We start from the raw sequence: 20,729 nt of genomic DNA on the forward strand, positions 1-20,729 counted from the left end.
GATCTAGTATCCTGAGTTTGATGGTATCTAGTGATGGTTTATTAATGCTTTGGTTTATCCATAACTGCGCAAGGCCCATATGTTCCAACATTTCTTTTATTTGTGATGCCCAGTTATTTTTATTGTAATTGACTCCATTTTCTGCGTCCATTTTTAGCATGAGATAAACCTTTTTTATTATGTTATTTTCCTGTAATTTTAAAAATTTTATCCAGTATCGAAACATAATAATATGCAAGATTTAAACATATCGCGTTCAACGCTGAAGATTGGTTTTTGTTTGTGTCTGGTATTGGTATATTATACATGAATGTGTCTTAGTTTTTTATTATCTAGACTAATGCAATTTATATAGTGTTTTTATTTTTTATTTTTTTTTATATATTTATATCACTCTTTTCTTGCATATCTGTGTGCATGGATATATTACTCGAAAGAGCTATTTTACAATGTATGCGAATAAGTAAGCACAAAAAATCACGTTATCAGTTTTTGTATGACTATTCGTACAAAACGTTTGTGGTCGACATTGTCTTTATCACATAACACAGCAAAATGACATTGGAATAAATAAAAATACGATACTTTGTTTTGATTTTTTTGGACAGTGCTCATAAATGAATAATCAGATTAATTCTCAGGTGGTTTTCACTTTCATCTCTTTTCTTAAAAAGATATACTGCATATTTCAAATCTCGCCATCCATTTTAGCGGAAAAGATAAATACATACAAACAGAAAAATCACACATTTTTTCTAATAGCAATACTTTTATTTACAGTAATATCGGAACTGTAACTATGTAAATGCGTTAAATTTACTACTTGTTAAGAGATTTTTTGTCAAAACGGGGAACATCGATAAAATTGAGTTATTCACATTTTTATTGTATGTTGAACACTGAAACATTATAACTTTTGCCAAATAAATCTCAAACACGGCATTGCTTTAAGTTCATGTCAATACAATAATAGATTCATCTAAAATAATTCTAAAAGTGCATTAATTAATCATTAAAATCTAATCCAGTTACAACTTTATTTGCCTTTACTTAGTTTGAAGAACATTGGATCAGGTATGTTAGCTTACACTTACCATACTTTTGAGAAATTTAACGATACCTGAAAATATGTCTTTTAACTTTTCAAATATATTACAAAATTTGCATTGTTAAAACAATAATATGTGATTGCAATTATAAAAAATTCAAAACAAATACTATTAGTTTGCAAATACATAACCAAACATACTTTCTCTATTTTATTCAATTTTCATTTATTCCTTCAATTAATGTTACACATTGCTATCATAATACCTATCAAACTACAGTAAATTTACGAATGGTCAATCCTGAATAGTTAGTTTTATGACAATGATTTCAGTTTTGGTTGAGGTGTTTTGCATGATAAAATGGGACAATTCATGGAGTAATTTAAAGTCACTAATGAAGGGTGGAATATAAATTAATTCGATTGCAATATAAAATGATAATATGTACAAATGGCTTCTACTTTTAGACATATTCCATATTTTACATCTTTATCGTCATGCGACAATATAATTAAAACTGATCGCGATCTTTAAAATGGTACATCTACTAAATGTTATATGAGTTTTTATAATTAATACTGTGTCGGCATTGTCGCATGTGCAAGTGGGAGGGAAGGGACTAGTTTGGTTTGTAAAGTGTTCTCATTATTCGTCTTATATTCCTGACTCTCAGTACAGAGGTGTTTACAAATGGTCTGAAATACAGTCAGTCGTTAAATCTTCTTCTCAAAAGGTCGTTTATTCCTAAAGGTTTATGGACGTTTCATGCCACTACCAGTTCGTGCCACTGATATTTGTGTTGAAAAGCGGTAGACATTTCGTCCCACTGATAATATATAGGCGGATAGGTGTGAATAATGCCGTATAGGTGTGAATGATATTGGGGTGTATATAAATGTAGAAAATTACAACAATTTTGACAATTATAATTATAAATAACAAAAAATAAAAATTATTGTTAGTATACAAATATTTGTAAATAGTTCATTATGTTCAATAAATATAAAACATAAAGTGTTGTTATTTTTATGCATCATGTGTATGCGTTTGTAATAATAAAATAAAATGATATATTGTTATTATAAAAACATTTGTGCATAGTTCATTATGTTCATTATGTTTAATAAATATAAAAGATGAAGTGCTGTTAGTTTTATGCTTCGTGTGTATGTACTATATACATAAATACTAATATAATATAAATGAACAATTATACAATTTAAAATTTGAGATTGTGGATATCCCTATAGATATTACGCCAGAGGTACCGGAGAAAGTGGAGATCCCTATGGATGTTACGCCAGAAGTACCAGAGGCTACAAATGGCATTACTATATTGTCAGAACTATCGATGGATTCCCGTTCAGATGAAGGAGAAGATAGGACCTTCAACGTAACCAATCGGGAGATCAATTAACCGAACGTCCCGCTCGACGTTTCATTAAGGGAACGTCCTCTGGCTACGGTCATACCCTAGGACGGACCCATAACGTATGAAGTTGTGACTAGTGGCACCTAAAGAGGAGGAAAGAAGCTGATCAGCAGTGATGGTCACTCTTACATCGCCAAGGTATGTAAAAATAAGCAACTGTAAATTTTTGTTAATAATAAATAATCAATGAGAATAACAATATAACTTGTTTTGAAATTATATTTTTTCAATGAATAGTTATAATTTAAATATCATAAAAACTATTATATTATATTTTCAATTGATAGTTATAATTTAAATATCATAACATAAAAACTAATATATATCATAGTTCACAACATATTCCTTTTTTTCCAGGGTGGCAACGCAGAATCAACGGTCAAGCAGGGCGTCCCGACCTAGGGTTTAACGTGCTCGTCCCCCTGTAGCGCCGTGAGGCAGAAACAGTGGATCTGACAATCCGCTTAGTGTCGGAACACGCCCTGACTCGGGTAAATCGGAATATATTCAAAGAAGTGCACGGGCGACTCTTCGAGATCTGGGAGAAGTACGAAGATGAGGACATGACAACTACTCAACTGCTGAGAGCGTGCAGCTATATCATCGGACTGGGACCCAGCACAACCCTGGACAGCATCCACAATGATGACTTCTGAAATGCAATTATTATTTATTTACATTGTATATCTGATTTGTGTATGTATAGGATAGTATGCTTCTGTATTTTTGTTTATATATTTGTGTACTTTTGTATATTATGTGTATGAAAACATTTTAAAATGTATGTATGCATTCACTTCTGATATTGTTAATGTCAATTTATTGCAAATGTTTGAATATATTTATGTAATCAATCTAGATATTGTTAAAATATTTGTATGCATTCACTTTTGATATGGTTAATGCATCTAGAGTCCGTGGTTAATGTCAATGTATTGAAAATGTTTTAAATAATTTAATGTTAATGTATTATATTAAGCTTGTAAATTGACTCTTAAACAATCTTGAAATGAAACAATGTTGTTTTAACATTGAACAGATGTTACAATCAAAGGTGCAAAAGTTTCCTGTTGGACGAAACGTCCAATGTCCTCCTAAACAAATATTGATCAGTGACACGAACTGGTAGTGGCACGAAACGTCCAGCACCCTTCCTAAACATCTTTTTCACAGTCACCCTTCATGGCTGTTGGTTTTCCAGCTGGCTTGTCTGATGGTATTCTCTGTTAAAGAAAAAATAAGATGTTATCCACTGTCGTGAGTTTAACAAATTAGATAGTAGTGTGTAACCTCATGCGACAACGCCCATACTATTCGTAGGCAGAAAGTTTATTTATCCAAAATGGAGGATTTACATATTTCCGCGATGGTTATTTCAAAGATTTTGTGTTTTTACCGTAAAGACAGATAAGATATGGACGTTATGTACGCGATTCCGTTTCCAGATAGTCTTATAAACAATTGAAAATGTTAACTGAGCAAGAACAAGCAGTGTACGGCGAGTTGTTTCACTCCTGCGACTCCGATGGGACGGGGAAAATCTCCGGAACACAGGCTGGAGAACTGTTCCGCTATTCGGGGCTGACGCACGACGTCCTGTCACAGGTAACCTCTGAGGATCTGGATGTCTTACTTATGCTGGTTGGCAACGCAATTTTTGTAATAACATGATTATATGTGCTACCTAATTTACGGGCAAAAGCTTTTTATTTATTTTTTGATAACCATGTATTTTTAATAAATATACAGTTAAGTGCTGTAATCTTGCGCATCCGGTAATCTTGTGCACTTCGCATTTGTGAATCTCGCAGACGACAAATGGTTTTAGTGATAAAAGATGGAATTTCACATTTGTAATCATAAACGGATTTAAAAGGTACGTATTCCATGCAAAATAAAATTCGATCATTACATTTAAACACCGGTTGCGTCATCCCTATACATTGTAAACACTGGCCCACTTACAAAAAATTCGAAATGAAACACAAATTCCCTGCAGTCTTTAGCCTTTTTATACTATAAATTAAGAATTCATAAATCCAACGTGTAATTTAGCATTCCATTGCACAATATCCGATAAGTTATGGTATTTTTGGCCATGAAAATATATCGCATCAGACCGACATAGTCAATTATTTTCCGTAGTCATTATTTCCTGCCATTCTGTCAATCCAATTTGGTATGATATCCGCATGCGCAATGGCCTAGTTTTGATATTTTCTGTAAACTATCGAAGCATGATCGTGGTAAAATAAAACCTGTTATCAGTCATTGAAATTCAGATTTAAATCTACAAGCAAGTCGGGCTAGTACTATGGGAATTTGAACAAGCCCGAGTCAGATTTTACTAGCCCAAACATTTTTGTTAAAAATGCAGATAAACATAACATAAAACATCCAAAGAAGCATTCATTTATTCAATTTTTAGAATACAATACAAATCTCTTATTAATTTCATCTTCATCCAAGTTAGCTTCCTCGTCATCTGAGCCAGCCTCTTTCGGATCCTGAAATAAGAAGAAATTAATTTCACACACAGATTTCAATCAAATCACAATTATAAATATATACATAAAGTTAAGGTAAAAAATTAGCAGAAATGTATCCCATATATCCATGTGAAAAAGAGAGCAAACCTGAACCACCAGAAAATGTATAAGCAAACTAAGTGCCAGGTTATTCTACAAAAAGCCAGTTGACAAATGCGTCAATCACAGTTACCTCAGATTCGCATTCCTCAACGACGTACTTAAATGACAACTGTTCGGCCATTACTCTCTGTGTCCCGAACGCAACGCAAAACATTTATTTTACATAATAGTTATCGGGAACCACAAAACCATGCGCTTTATGCGCAGTAATCCAATTATCGGCTGATTGCCCAGCACATGTGTGCAGTGTGTTAAAACATAAGCGGCTGTTGATTTAAGCGGCTCAAAACTTTGTTTACAAATATTGAAAATGAAAGGGGAACTCGTTTTCTGTTTAATGAATTGTACAAGCAAGTCGGGCTTGTAATAGTGGATTTCCTACAAGCCCAAAAGAAAAAATACTAGTTTTTTGCTGTCGGACTAGTGCGAATTTCCACGACTGCGTTATGCATAAACATTATTTTCACGCATACCGGTACTTTTTTTATTTATTGTACACTATTACTAGTGACTATATTATTTGTTGATTTGTAGTGAACAAAAAATGCATTAGAAATCATCATTTAATTTCAATGGTTTTACAAACTGATTTTAAAAATATTTTTCTGGAATGTTTTTTTTGTCAATAATTAGACACCATATGTCTACAATTTTGCCTAAACGAGGTCATTTCAGAAAATGCGCAAAAGTACCGGACACTGATAGTTTGAAAATGAGGTGAGTCATGTTTGTTTTGAAATCAAATCGAACAGTTCTTCACTGAATTAATCAGATATTTTTGTGTTAATAAGCACATGAATTTTTTATTTCCATAATAAATTTAGATATTATGTTGTCAATTTATAAAAGAACATGTTTTTAAACCAATTGACCCCTAACTGCGCAAGATTACCGGACAGCATCGTATGGACATGATTGTGTTCAAAAAATTATAATTGTTGCAATAATTAAGTAACGCATCCAAAAAAATCAATCTTAAAACGAGTTACATGTTCCTAGCTTAAAGATCTAGCATCTTATAATTTTTAGCTCGACTATTATATATGAAATATATATAGTGGAGCTATCTTACTCGCCCTAGCGTCGGCGTTTCAGCTTCCGTTAGCGTGCAAGTGTTAAAGTTTTCGTACTACCCCAATTATTTTCATTGTCCCTTGACATATTGCTTTCATATTTTGCATACTTGTTTACCAACATGACCCCAACCTATAAACAAGAGCAGACAGCTCTATCAAGCATTTTTTATAATTATGACCCCTTTTCCACTTAAAATATGCAGCAAATGTTAAAGTTTGCGTACTACCCCGAATATTTCCTGTGTCCCTTGACATATTGCTTTCATATTTTGCATACTTGTTAACCATCATGACCCCAACCTATAAACAAGAGCAGACAACTGTATCAAGCATTTTGACAGAATTATTGCCCCTTTTATACTTAGAATATGCATATTATTGATAAATCTAAGAACCCCCCCCCCCCCAAAATATATAGAAAATCTTATTTTTGAAAGATCATCTATTTAATGATCACACACCCACATTATACCCCCCCTCTCCCCCCCACCCCCCACCCCAAAAAAAAAGGTTTTATGCCCCCGGATCGAAAGATCGGGGGTATATTTTTTTTGGCCTGTCTGTCATTGTATGTGTGTGTGTGTGTGTGTGTGTCCCAAAACTTTAACCTTGGTCATAACTTTTGCAATATTGAAGATAGCAACTTGATATTTGGCATGCATGTGCATCATACATGTATGTAGCTGCACATTTTGAGTGGTGAAAGGTCAAGGTCATCCTTCAAGGTCAAAGGTCAAAAAAACAAATTCAAAAACTTTAACCAAAACTTTAACCTTCTTCATAACTTTTGCAATATTGAAGATAGCAACTTGATATTTGGCATGCATGTATATCTCATGGAGCTGCACATTTTGAGTGGTGAAAGGTCAAGGTCATCCTTCAAGGTCAAAGGTCAAATTTATGGCTTCAAAGCGGCGCAATAGGGGGCATTGTGTTTCTGACAAACACACCTCTTGTTTGTTTTCTTATTTTTGAAAGATCATCTATTAAATGATCACACACCCACATTATACCCCCCCCTTTCCATGATGGCTTACGTTATGCTGTCAAGCACTCAAATAGTCGAGCGCGCTGTCCTCTGACAGCTCTTGTTTTGTTTTCTAGCCACAGGAATTTAAAGCTGGTTCGGTGGCTGTGGTATAGTGGATTGGGTGTCTGCTAACTGGCTTAGTCACTGGGAGGTCTCTGTATTGATCCCTTAAGCATTCTTAAGATAACCCTAAAGACATACTATGGCGTACCATTTTGGTTGAAAGTCCAGAAGACCTACAAGGTAAAAAAAGAAATGTACATCGAAGTACAATAATTGTACGTCGACAAACAAATATAAATTACACTTCGAAGTATATATTTGTACGTCAAAGTACAATTTGTACTTCGACATACATGTTTGTACTTAGACATACACATTTTCTGAACAGCCAATCAAAACACTTGTCTCTTGAGCTGCTTTTCCTTCAGATTTATTCATAATAAATGTTTAAAATCTCTTTTTTCATTTAGGACAAAATGAATAAAAATATCAGAATGGCAAAAAAAAACACATAGAAGTTTCAAGTATTTAATGCATGGAAATAGATTATATACAAATTTTAAGAAGATTCAATTGTTCGCTTTTTAAAATTAAAATTATTCAGCATATTGTGAGTATTTATTGATCATGCGGGCGGAGTATCACGACCTTCCAGCGCATTACTGTGATGGAAATTCCCAACGGTATTCAAACAGTTACCAAACATTAACGGGATAAATAATGTATAATAACCTCCCTGTTGGTCGTATTTTGTGATAACCATAACTTGCATAAGTCAGAGGTTAATTCTGCCACGCCAGGTCAATAAATACGCACAATATCTATGAGTTAGCAGTCGATAGTCGCATAATTTGGTATAAATTATAATAATAATAATGTTTAATAAAATTTAAATAAATAGGCACAATATCTTTGAGCTTTAAAATAAGAGAAAATGTCATATATATGTAGTGTTAAATACAAATACATTTTTACAAAAAAATAAGGTCAGAAATATGTAATTATACCTATATTTGTAAACCTATATGCATAACATTGTGTGACCACTGTGTATTAAACCCATCCATGTACCATTCTCACGAAATATGTTCACGAACTATGTTTATTTTGTGTTTATTTAGATTATTTATTCTTTAAAATGATGTGTGTTTTTGTGTGTACTTCAACGCATGCTGTTATTTAAATGTACCGGTATGTTAATGACGATGAGCTTCACATGCTTAAGTCAAAAATAAACTATTCTGTTCTGTTCTGTTCTATGAGTAAGTGGTCGATAGTCGCATAATTTGGTATAAATAATAATAATAATAATGTCAAATATCTCTAAAAGCAACAGATGTAAGGTGTCTTCTGATTGGCTAACACTCAAGGGTCAGTGAAAATTGTACATCGAAGTACATTTCTCGTTCTACCTTGTAGGTCTTGTAGACTTTCGACGTCATGGTACGTCATATAGACACTAAGTACTGGTCCTACCCAGGAAACAGTTTGTTTCATCAAATATCTCAATTCAACTTGACAGCTTGCTAAAGCAGTTGCATTTAGCATACAGTACACTGATTTAACATATAAATCAAAATCATGTGATGTGTCAAATCAATTTTGATTGACAAATTTGACAGGAATTTTTTTAATCCAATAAGTTTTAGACTGTCAAATAACACACACTACGTATTGAAAGCCATACCTGGAGCTTTCGTCTGTATACCCAGGGGTTTTTTTTAGAAAAAGGGGAAGACGCTGGACGCTGGGTAAAAGGGGAAAATCGAGCGCGAAAGAGACATATTTGGGGAAAAATAAAAACTGTTCATTTCAATGTCTATAACTCGCCTACAGACTTCAGGGTTTTTTTTAGAAAAAGAGGCATGTCTCTGACCTTTTTGTTCTTAAACACATGAACAAGTATGATATTAAAGTCAAAGTCCTAAATCAAGTTGCAGGGGTAGATCTAATAATGGGGAATGTTTTCAACTGGGGCCGGGGAACGATGTCAATATTGTGATTTCAATTTCATGATGAATGGGTTGACGATCTAGATCTGCTACAGTATTGGAAGGGAAAGGTGTGGCAGCTGCCGATTGTCTACTTTCACTTTCACAATAATCCGACAGTATTAATCAATGTTGATTACATGTACCTCCGAATCCTGCTGGGTTTCAACGGTTTTTGATGATTCATTCTTAAAAAATGCGTCAACGCAATTAATATTTTCTGAGTACGAACGTTTTATTTTGTTCGTGTATGAACGCCAATTGAGAGACTTTTTTCTGTTTTAACGTTTATATCTTGGCTTTCACATAACCCGGATGCAAATTCGACTGGTTTCCGGTAATTAATTGACGAAACACCCTTCTCGCGCAAGACCGAAATCCAGTTAAATAGTCACATGATTAATACGATTAGATGCCCGGTTTCCATGACGTAATTTAAGAGCTATATATAGAATCACTGGGATTCCCAGATTTGAGTGTTCGTCCAGAGAGAGAGAGAGAGAGCGAGATCGTTGTACATGGTACAAATTGGATAAGTGTCGACTTCCCAAAAGAAATAAAAACATTTCTTTGAGGGTAAAATATTATATTTTGGTGAAAAATTATATTTTTGGAGGGGAAATTTTACTTTTAGGGGAAAAATTCTGGTAGGGGAAAACGCCGAATATCGGCGTCACTTTCTTAGTAAAAAAAAACCCTGGTATACCACTGACTTCATCAGAAGAATGATTTCTACTGTTGGGAAACGTTAACACCGCTAATTGTCTTCTTATTTATTATCAATGTATAATTATGTGTAACAGCTTAACAACATACTTGTTTCGCAATTAAAATATTTAATAAATACAGGTATCTTGCAGGTTTCTATTTTTTTTTTCGCAAACTATTGTTGAATAGTTTGAATTTTGTCGCCACTTAAAAACTAGCCATTTTGTAGCAATTCTTAAATCACAGTCTAAACTGCATACACTTAGCTCTATAGTTACAATTTAAATGCAAATATTAGAATGCATCATGTGATATCATCCATATATTGTTATTTAAACATTCAAATAACACATAACACAGTACATATATAAAAAGGTATGTGGTATTGTGTGAAGATACAAAACACTTCACATCATTTATTTGCACATAAAATAATTGTTACAAAATAAGTAATACTAAAACACTGTCATCAACCTACAGTACAAGAATATTTAGGTATATGAAATTACAAAGTGGTGTTATTTTATTACCTTTTACAAAATTAACAATGCTGGTTTTGTACTAGCCATCAAACATTTTTCATGGACTAACAAGTAACAACCAATTTATTAATTACACAATAGAAAGGAAATCATATTAATTGCAATATGCATTTACTAAACAAGCTATTTGCTACGGTTTAGAATTACACTATCTTATTAAAAATGATCACAACAGGTACTTAGTGCTTTACATACTTGTGGTAACTTTTGTATTACTAGTTTGACATTTATTGGCAGACACTTGTCGATATACAGACTAAATTTGCATGGGAACTTTCATATTTTTATGCCCCCCTTCGAAGAAGAGGGGGTATATTGTTTTGCTTATGTCGGTCGGTCGGTCTGTTCACCAGCTGGTTTCCGGATGATAACTCAAGAACGCTTACGTCTTGGATCATGAAGCTCAGGGTTTTTTATCTGATTTTGGGGAAAGGGCCTGGCCTTTTTTAGGGGAAAAAAATCACGCGAAACGCCGAATTTTGGGGGGAAAAATCCTGCGAAAAGCCGGATTTTGGGGAAAATAAGGAAAGTCTCAAATAATCAATTTAACATATTTTACTGTTTTTAAAACAAATTCAAAGCAACAGATAATTTAATTATGCAATATTTTTCTAGTTTCTACAGTGGACCAGGTTAACTTATATATAAAAAGTCAGAGCTCGAAATTAACACTCGAACACTCGCAAAATGCAAGTGAAAAATACTGATTGCGAGTTAAGTTTTAAGCCACTAGTATTTTTTTGCGAGTAAAGAAATAGTGGGGAAAAAAACTAGTAATACATGTATAAATGCACTCGACGTCATGAACGCTAAACCGTAGGTCAATTTATAGAACGTCTGAATACCTGTACCGGAAGCGCGCACCTTGTATGAAGACTGGTATACTTATAGTACAGATACGCAGATAGTATTGGAACAAAGAACGTGAAACAGTTGGCTATTCTCATTTTTTCATTGAACTTGAACAGACATGGCGTCAAAGCCAAACATAATTAGTTTCTTTTTGCCTACAGACGGATATAAAAATACGAAAGATAAAGTAAAGTTAACCGTTTATTTGTATTTTGGTGACGTCGCACTCAACACACGATATCATAGCTGATTTTTTTCAATATTTGAGAACCCATTAAAAATATCCCAAACTGACACTTAAACTTTGTTTTCTGAGTGAACACGACACATTTATATTTGAAAACAATACCCTTATGGTCCAAGGAACTGATATCTTTGTATGATTGCAGAAATAAAATGTGTATGTTAAGTACTTTTTATTTTGTTTTAATAGTACTAAATTAATGTCCAAACTTTTTTTATGTTTCCTGCAAAATTTGCGAGACTGTTTTTGATTTTGCGAGTTAGTATTAAAGCAGCTCGCAATGTTTTGCTAGTAGAAAAAAAAGTTAATTTCGAGCCCTGAAAGTTTAAAAAAAAAAAAAAAAAATTTTTTTTTTTTTTTGGAAGGGAAAATGAAATCTAGGGAAAAATTTACCAGCTTTGGGGGAAAAAAATCCAAGAGGAAAGGGCTGATTTTCGGCGGATCCCAAAGAAGGAATAAAAACCCTAAAACTTCATAGGTACATTGATCATGACTCGCAGATGACCCCTATTGATTTTTAGGTCACTAGGTCAAAGGTCAAGGTCACGGTGACTTAATGAACCAGTAAAATGGTTTCTGGATGATAACTCAAGAACGCTTACGCCTAGGATCATGAAACTTCATAAGTACATTGATCATGACTTGCAGATGACCCCTATTGATTTTCAGGTCACTAGGTCAAAGGTCAAGGTCACGGTGACTCGAACCAGTAAAATGGTTTCCGGATGATAACTCAAGAACGTTTACGCCTAGGATCATGAATCTTCATAGGTTCATTGATCATGACTTGCAGATGACCCCTATTGATTTTCAGGTCACTAGGTCTAAGGTCAAGGTCACGGTGACTCGAACCAGTAAAATGGTTTCCGGATAATAACTCAAGAACGCTTACGCCTAGGATCATGAAACTTTATAGGTACAGTGATCATGATTCGTAGATGACCCCTAATGATTTTCAGGTCACTAGGTCTAAGGTCAAGGTCACAGTGACTCTAAAAAGTAAAATGGTTTCCGGATGATAACTCAAGAGTGCTTATGCATAGGATCATGATAATTCATAGGTTCATTGATCATGACTGGCAGATGACCCCTATTAATTTTCAGGCCACTAGGTAAAAGGTCAAGGTCACAGTGACTCGAAACAGTCAAATGGTTTCCTGATGATAACTCAATAATAATTAGGCCTAGGATAATGAAACTTCATAGGTAAATTGATCCTGACTGGAAGATGACCCCTATTGATTTTCAGGTCACTCTAAGGTCAAAGGTCAAGGTCACAGTGACAGAAAACGGATTCACACAATGGCTGCCACTACAACTGACAGCCCAAATGGGGGGCATGCATGTTTTACAAACAGCCCTTGTTTCAGCATAATTGCCTTCAAATTGTTTATTTTAACAACCCATTGACATTGTTTGCACATCTGATCTTATTATACCAAAGCTGATTTTTATGCCCCCCTTTCGAAGAAGAGGGGGTATATTGCTTTGCACATGTCAGTCGGTCTGTCGGTCCGTCCGTCCACCAGGTGGTTTTGGTGGATGATAACTCAAGAACGCTTAGGCCTAGGATCATGAAACTTCATAGGTACATTGATCATGACTCGCAGATGACCCCTATTGATTTTGAGGTCACTAGGTCAAAGGTCAAGGTCACTGTGACCCGAAATAGTAAAATGGTTTCCGGATGATAATTCAAGAACGCTTATGCCTAGGATCATGAAACTTGATAGGTAGATTGATCATGACTAGCAGATGACCCCTATTGATTTTCAGGTCACTAGGTCAAAGGTCAAGGTCACGGTGACCCGAAATAGTAAAATGGTTTCCGGATGATAACTCAAGAACGCTTTTGCCTAGGATCATGAAACTTGTTGTGTATAGATAGACAGATATAGACTTTTCAAAGTTCTATAAAAGTTCACACATGTTTCATCCAAGTAAACCAACAGAACAGATAAAGATCACCACAGATAATAACTGTGTGTAAAGCTTGGAAATTTTGATAGTTCAGGAATCCCTCCTTTGTTGATTTCTGTAAACCAAAACTGTCAGTTTTGCTGGATAGAATGGCTTGTGTGATGCCCAGCTCTTGCCTTTGCAGAACAGCTTCTAAAAACGGAAAACCAACAAATATCTTAAAATTTGATCAATAATGCAGAGAATTTATAAATGTCTTGTTTTTTGTTGATTTCGAATCTGGAAGATTTTTTACGTAAGATTGTGGTACAAAAATACAACGGTATCGGATTTTGTGGTTTTAGGCCTAAACCTATTATAGTGATATGTAACCTTTCGGGGTATCGGTAAAGTGCGAGCAGACGAGGTTTAAATACATTAAAAATTAAAGCTAAAAGACTCAAAAGTTAGATCGGAATATCTTAAAATTTTGTGAATAAATGTGTTTCTGATACATGTGTGTATATAGCAATGACAACTTACCAGAATATTGCTCATGATCACACGTAAAACTTCTTTCTTAGAGCGAATGGAAAATCTGTCACGAAATCTGACAAATAAACAATAGGGTGTCGTTATTGAAATACCGCGAGAATACTGGAAGAATAGAGATGCCAACTATAAAGATGCGTATTCAGGGGAGATAATTGAGTAACGACTTAATTCAGGAATGGTTGCGAAGAAAAACAAATAATGCGAGAATATTTAGTGCGATTCGCTACACAATTATGATGTCATTGATATAATTTTTCCGGAGGTATGTATTTACATGTGATTTAGCATATGTCAAAGTGTTTTTGATTTGTTCAAGGTCATAAATAGCATCGCGAAGATATATGTCGCGTGGCAAATTTTTTGAGACGCATTCCTAATGTGGTATTCTTATGTAATTTTATGTCTAAATTTCCATATGTATGAACGGTCAACGCCTGCTTCGCGGGCTTTTGCCCGTATAATTATAAAATTCTTATGACAAAAGTTTGTGTTTTGCTAATGTTGCAAACTGGTCTTATTTATAAGACACGCAAAGTATTTAGAGATACTTTTTATATGGGCTAAATTCTTTGGAACGTCTTATCGGTGAAGGATCCATTATGTGGTGGACACCAGAAAGTTTAAATTTTCATCAATTTGCATAAAATTGCAAAAAAATGTTACCAACTCATTCAGTTTAAGTTCAGAAGTCCATTTTTACCTCAAATATCGTCAAATTAAAGTTAGAAAGGCATAAATTCTTCAGTTAAACTTCTGCTTAACCCATTTATGCCTAGCGTCTAGAAAAAAGGCCTCGGCAAACAGCATAGACCCAGATGTAAGAAATATTCTAAATATAGAAATAAATACATGTATACTAGACATCCCTAATTTTGGAAATACATTGATCTCATTTAGAAGAATGGGAGAGTCCACTAGGCATAAATGGGTTAAATCGCAACAATATCACTGACCTCTTGCCATATTATGAAACAGATTTAAATATCAACCAATCAGAAGAAGTCTGTCTGTGATGTTTTATGTACTTACATTCTACGTTACATTATAGGAAGGTATACTGTATGATCTGTATCAATTTTATTTATGTACAGTATGAAAAAAAAGGTTTAATTTATTTCAGAACTTTTTAATTGTCACTTTAGAAAAAAAAACAATGCTTAATTAATCCAGATAAGTATAAAAACATCGGTTTACTAATATGTAACGCTCTGCACCACAACAGACTAACCCAAACTGTATTTTACGCTGTTTATTCTTCCACTTTTAAACCAGATGCTTTACATCAAGGCCGTGTTATCGATTTGAATAGTGGTTGGATTTAAATTGCTCAGGTGTGCAAAATTCAAAGTGTCATTACATAATTTTTACAGAACATTATCGAGAAATGAATTATCTACACAGGTATGTAAATATTATTGCAATCTGTTGATATTAAGTGTCTGATATCGGGGTTTGAATGTTGCGCACAAAATCCTTGCGCAACAATATAGACAAAGGAGGAAAAATGTCCAACATTGTTTGAATGCTTCAGCCATTGTAGGCTCCAAATATTACCAATATAAAGTAGCTTAATATTTGAGAGCGTCAACAAGTTGGACTAGTCGCAAACCAGCTTGATAGTTGCAATAATTTAACTCTTCTTCTTAGTGATAACAGTACTCCACCATATGGTATCCGGTCGTTTAGTCCTAAAACTTGTTTGCCCTAGGTCACACTGAGTTGTTTTGTCCTTACAAGTGGGTTGTTTCGAACTTATTTTAGTTTGACTTACAACTAAAGCTGATTAATTAACATGCCAGTTATCTTTAATTGAATAATTAATAAAAGTATGTTGTACATGTATATAACACCTTTCACACGTCTTACACAAGGCAGGTTTTTTTTCCACTTTTTTGGAAGATAGCCCGTGGCTTTGGAATTGGGAATTTTATCAGCATTTTAATGAAATTGGGAAAATAAATTCATTAGCCTTTTTTTCCACACAAAAAGTCCACTGATTAGGGAAATACTAAATTTGATATAACTCTTTATAATCATTCAAATTAAAAGAACAAAATCATATAAAACTTTGTTAGATGTAAATGAATTAAAACTGAGATAAAATACGCATTAGACACTTCTTTCTAAAAAAAAAAAACAATTTTTTTTGAAATTGGGAATTTTTTTGCCACATTTTAGGAAAAGAGTATACTTTTTGTGATTGGGAACATAGCCGAATTTCGGCTATTAAATCGGGCCAAAAAAAACCTGCAAAGCTATATTACCCGTGAAATATACCGACCACAAGTGTGAAGAGATGTTAATTGTGGCAACCGTATACGCAGATAATAAGAATAAAAGAATATCTGATGTGTTACACGAATTTGTAATGTCTTGTTGCTGTTGTTAGTAACTCAACTCAATCTTATGCTTTAGAAATGTGCAATGAATGGAATAACAAACATTTTTTTCTTGTCTACACTCTAAGCAGTATAATTAACCAGGTTTTCCGAAGGAAAAAACTGGTTATTAGATTGGCGAATGCGGGCGGGCTGGCTGGCTGGCGGGCTGGCTGGCGGGCTGGCGGAATAAGCTTGTCCGGGCCATAACTATGTCGTTCATTGTCAGATTTTAAAATCATTTGGCACATTTGTTCACCATCATTGGACGGTGTGTCGCGCGAAATAATTACGTCGATATCTCCAAGGTCAAGGTCACACTTTGAGTTCAAAGGTCAAAAATGGCCATAAATGAGCTTGTCCGAGCCATAACTATGTCGTTCATCGTCAGATTTTAAAATCATTTGGCACATTTGTTCACCATCATTGGACGGTGTGTCGCGCGAAATAATTACGTCGATATCTCCAAGGTCAAGGTCACACTTTGAGTTCAAAGGTCAAAAATGGCCATAAATGAGCTTGTCCTGGCCATAACTATGTCATTCATTGTGAGATTTTAAAATCATTTGGCACATTTGTTCACCATCATGGGACAGTGTGTCCCACGAAAGAATCACGTCAATATCTCCAATGTCAAGGTCGCCACGACTAAAAATAGATTTAAAAAAAAAAAAAACTTACAAAGGGGGTTAATTTTTTTTGGTCATTTCAAAAGTTCAGTTTGAGTTTTCTCCCTTTATCAGATTTTTTTTTCACAATGAAAACCTGGTTTTGTGACAATTTTGTCCCTTGTTTTAATATTGATTTTGTTTGTGTTGTATATATCGGTAACTTGTTTTCACTAAATTATATAGAATATTCAGGGTTTTTATACATTATATAACAGACGCTGAATATCGGTGTCTTCTCCCAGCAATCTAAACTGGATTTTTCCCCTTTCCTGACTAATATCGGCGTCTTCTCCCAGCAATCTAGGCTGGATTGTTCCCCTTTCCTGACTGAAAAATTCCCCCAGTAGAAGCTTATTCCCCTCCATAAAACAGTTCCAAACAATTGAACTTTGCAACAAATCGCTCGAAATCATACAAAACACTGTTTGGTACCCATCCAATTATGGTTCCCATCCCGCACATGCCGTAAGAAGATACTTGTCAATACTTAACAAGGCCCGAATTTTTCCGAATTTTATCGGAATGCTTAAGGTGATTTTAACTGTAACACCGGCTATATGTGTACTACGTCATTCGTATTTGCGTTTATTCTGGTTCTCTTCTTTGTGCGTGAACTATTAGGATGAATAAGAAGACGTAGAGCCATCCAAACGTTCGCATCCGCTTTTGCTTTCTGAACTGTCAAAATGCGACCCCCAAAAAATTCAAACCCTGTCAAGATCAATTAACTTTGAAGGCTGCATTTGGAATTGCCGAAAGAAATAAACATGTAGCATCATCCTAGTTTTTAGTTATAACAGTTTATTTAAGAAATTAAAATGTTTATGAATCATGAAAAATTTGTGATGTTTCAAAGTTTTTTTATTACTAATTTAAAAACCAAAAATGCTCTTTGTTTTTGGAAAAAGCTCACTGTTTCAGCACATGTGCACTTTAAAAACTCATTGCTTAAAAATGAAAAATTATCACTGATTGATTTACATCTTGATTGCAATATTATATACTCGTCAGGTCTTTAATTTAGCCCACCAATTGCTGTTAACATCCTATGATGGTTAAGTTCACATGATAAATATTGAAAGTGTATTTAAAACATTTGAACATTCACTTAATTTAATGTTTAATTGTCATTGCCAGACCAATTATTGACAGAGGAGGACATAGAAGCATTAGTGGAAATGTTTAAGGGGAAGAAAAACAGGGAAATGCCACTGTAAAATTAATGAAATGTAAATTCACCAGAAACATTGATCTATGAAGAAAATAACAGTCTTTTTTATGCCCCTGAAGGAGGGCATATAGTGATCGGACCGTCCGTCTGTCTGGCTGGCTGTCCGTCTGTCCTTCGGTCACTTTTTGTGTTTAAGTTTTGCTCTAAGGTTTCGAAAAATGCTCATCCACTATCTATCTCTGTGTAATGTTTACATGTCATAGCAATGGTCATTTCCACTATCTATCACTGTGTAATGTTGAGAGAAAAATATGTACAGTGATGAAATTGTCAATGCCTCATTATAATCTAAATAAATATGTGTTTTGTTCTGATAAAACTGGGCTTAATTCATGTGCGTAAAGTATCGTCCCAGATTAGCCTGTTGCGTCAGCACAGGCACAGGCTAATCAGGGACGACACTTTCCGCTTAAACTTGATTTACGGTAAGAAGGGACTTCCTTCAAACTAAAAATACCATAAAAGCGGAAAGTGTCGTCCCTGATTAGCTTGTGCTGACTGCACATGAATAAAGCCCAGTTTTCTCAGAACAAAACACATGTAATGGCCCACAGCATCAGAATTTTGTTAAGCCTTTTATTATTTATCAGAAAATGCCACAAATGTGAGGCTGAGAATGACAGTAGTTTCAATATCATGAATGGCTAGTCTTAAATGATTTTTATACGCCCGTATAAAATACGGGACGTATTATGTGAAACCCCTTGGCGGCGGGCGGAAGGCATCACTTTGTCCGGACTCTAATTCAAATTGTATTCATCCGATCTTCACCAAACTTGGTCAGCAGTTGCATCTAGTTGATATCTAGGCCAAGTTCGAATATGGGTCATGCCGGGTCAAAAACTAGGTCATAGGGTCAATAAGTGCATTTTCAAAGGGGCCACTTTGTCCGGACTCTATTTCAAATTGTATTCATCCGATCTTCACCAAACTTGGTCAGCAGTTGCATCTAGTTGATATATAGGCCAAGTTCGAATATGGGTCATGCCGGGTCAAAAACTAGGTCATAGGGTCAATTAGTGCATTTTCAACGGCGCCACTTTGTCCGGACTCTAATTCAAATTGTATTCATCCGATCTTCACCAAACTTGGTCAGTAGTTGCATCTAGTTGATATCTAGGTCAAGTTCGAATATGGGTCATGCCGGGTCAAAAACTAGGTCACAAGGTTACTTAGTGCATTTCAAGCATTTAGCATGGTGTCCGCTCTCTAATTGAAGTAGTTTGCATCTGATCATCACCTAATTTGGTCAGAAGTTGAGTCTAGATGATATGTAGATCAAATTCGAATATGGGTCATGCCGGGTCAAAAACGAGGTCACGATCGGACACATAATGAATTTCAAGCATTTAGCATGGTGCCCGCTCTCTAATTGAAGTAGTTTTCATTTGATCTTCACCAAATTTAGTCAGATGTTACATCTAAATGATATCTAGGTCAAGTTCAAATATGGGTCATGCCGGGTCAATAACTAGGTCTCGAGGTCACTTAGTGCATTTCAAGCATTAAGCATGGTGTCCAAAACCTCCGAACGGGCGTATCTTGTGACAGTTTGGCACTCTTGTTATTCATATAAATTTTAACAAGATAAATAGCTCTTGTACATATTTTTAAAATTAATTTACTTTGCTTCTAGCAATGTTTCTTACTCAGCCATCTGTTCTTTTATTTCACAGATCACAGAGTTGTGTGGTGCAAAGAGGCTGGGACACTTTGGTCGCAGTCAGTTCTACATCGCCCTCAAGTTGATAGCGGCTGCCCAGTGTGGTCTGCCAGTGGCCACTGAAAGCATCAACTCTGGTACCCTGCACTTTCATATAAGTAGTGTTCTGAGAAAACTGGGCACAATGCATGCGGACTGCACAGGCTAATCTGGGACGACACTTTACGCACATGGTTTATGCCCAGTTTTCTCAGAACGCGACTCATATTAGCTGCTCTCTGGGGCTGAATGCACGTATTAGCCTGTGCAGTCCTCTCTGGGGCTGAATGCACGTATTAGCCTGTGCAGTCCTCACAAGCTAATCAGGAAAGAGACTTTCTGTTTTTGTTGAATATTTGTTAAATGGAAGTCTAAAGGAAAAACCAGTGTTCACCTAAAGTGCTGTCCCTGATGAGCCTGTGCGGACTGCACAGGCTAATCTAGGTTGGCACTTTGGGCAAGAGCATGGCTAATATAAATAGAGTAAAAATATTGCATGTGTATCTTATAATTACAATTTTTTGTTCAGATTTAAAGCAAGTTATTGTAGAGCACTGCATGTCTTAAGCTTAAATATGTACAAAGTTCTTTGTACCATGTATGCACCGTATGGCAAAAATACATGTGTGTTCATATTCATTATGTTGTTTGTTCTTTGTTGTTTATTGTTTTTATGCTCCCCCAAAATTTTTGGGGGTAGCATATAGTCGCCGCT

The 20,729-nt window shown here is 34.9% G+C and overlaps 1 protein-coding gene across 4 annotated transcripts in view; it reads left to right on the forward strand.

The window, feature by feature from the left end:
• Positions 1 to 3,777: 3,777 nt before the first annotated feature.
• LOC127854036 (ralBP1-associated Eps domain-containing protein 1-like) overlaps positions 3,778 to 20,729 on the forward strand; it is a 50,144-nt gene continuing 33,192 nt past the window's right edge. For all 4 annotated transcript variants that reach the window (XM_052388950.1, XM_052388952.1, XM_052388951.1 and 1 more), the window contains exons 1-2: positions 3,778 to 4,086; positions 19,989 to 20,112. In XM_052388950.1, coding sequence (XP_052244910.1) covers positions 3,949 to 4,086; positions 19,989 to 20,112 — 262 coding nt within the window. In that variant the 5' untranslated portion in view covers positions 3,778 to 3,948. The remainder of the gene's footprint in view (positions 4,087 to 19,988; positions 20,113 to 20,729) is intronic.

This window comes from Dreissena polymorpha, chromosome 12 (genome assembly GCF_020536995.1).
Source record: "Dreissena polymorpha isolate Duluth1 chromosome 12, UMN_Dpol_1.0, whole genome shotgun sequence".
NCBI classification, from domain to species: Eukaryota; Metazoa; Mollusca; class Bivalvia; order Myida; family Dreissenidae; genus Dreissena; species Dreissena polymorpha.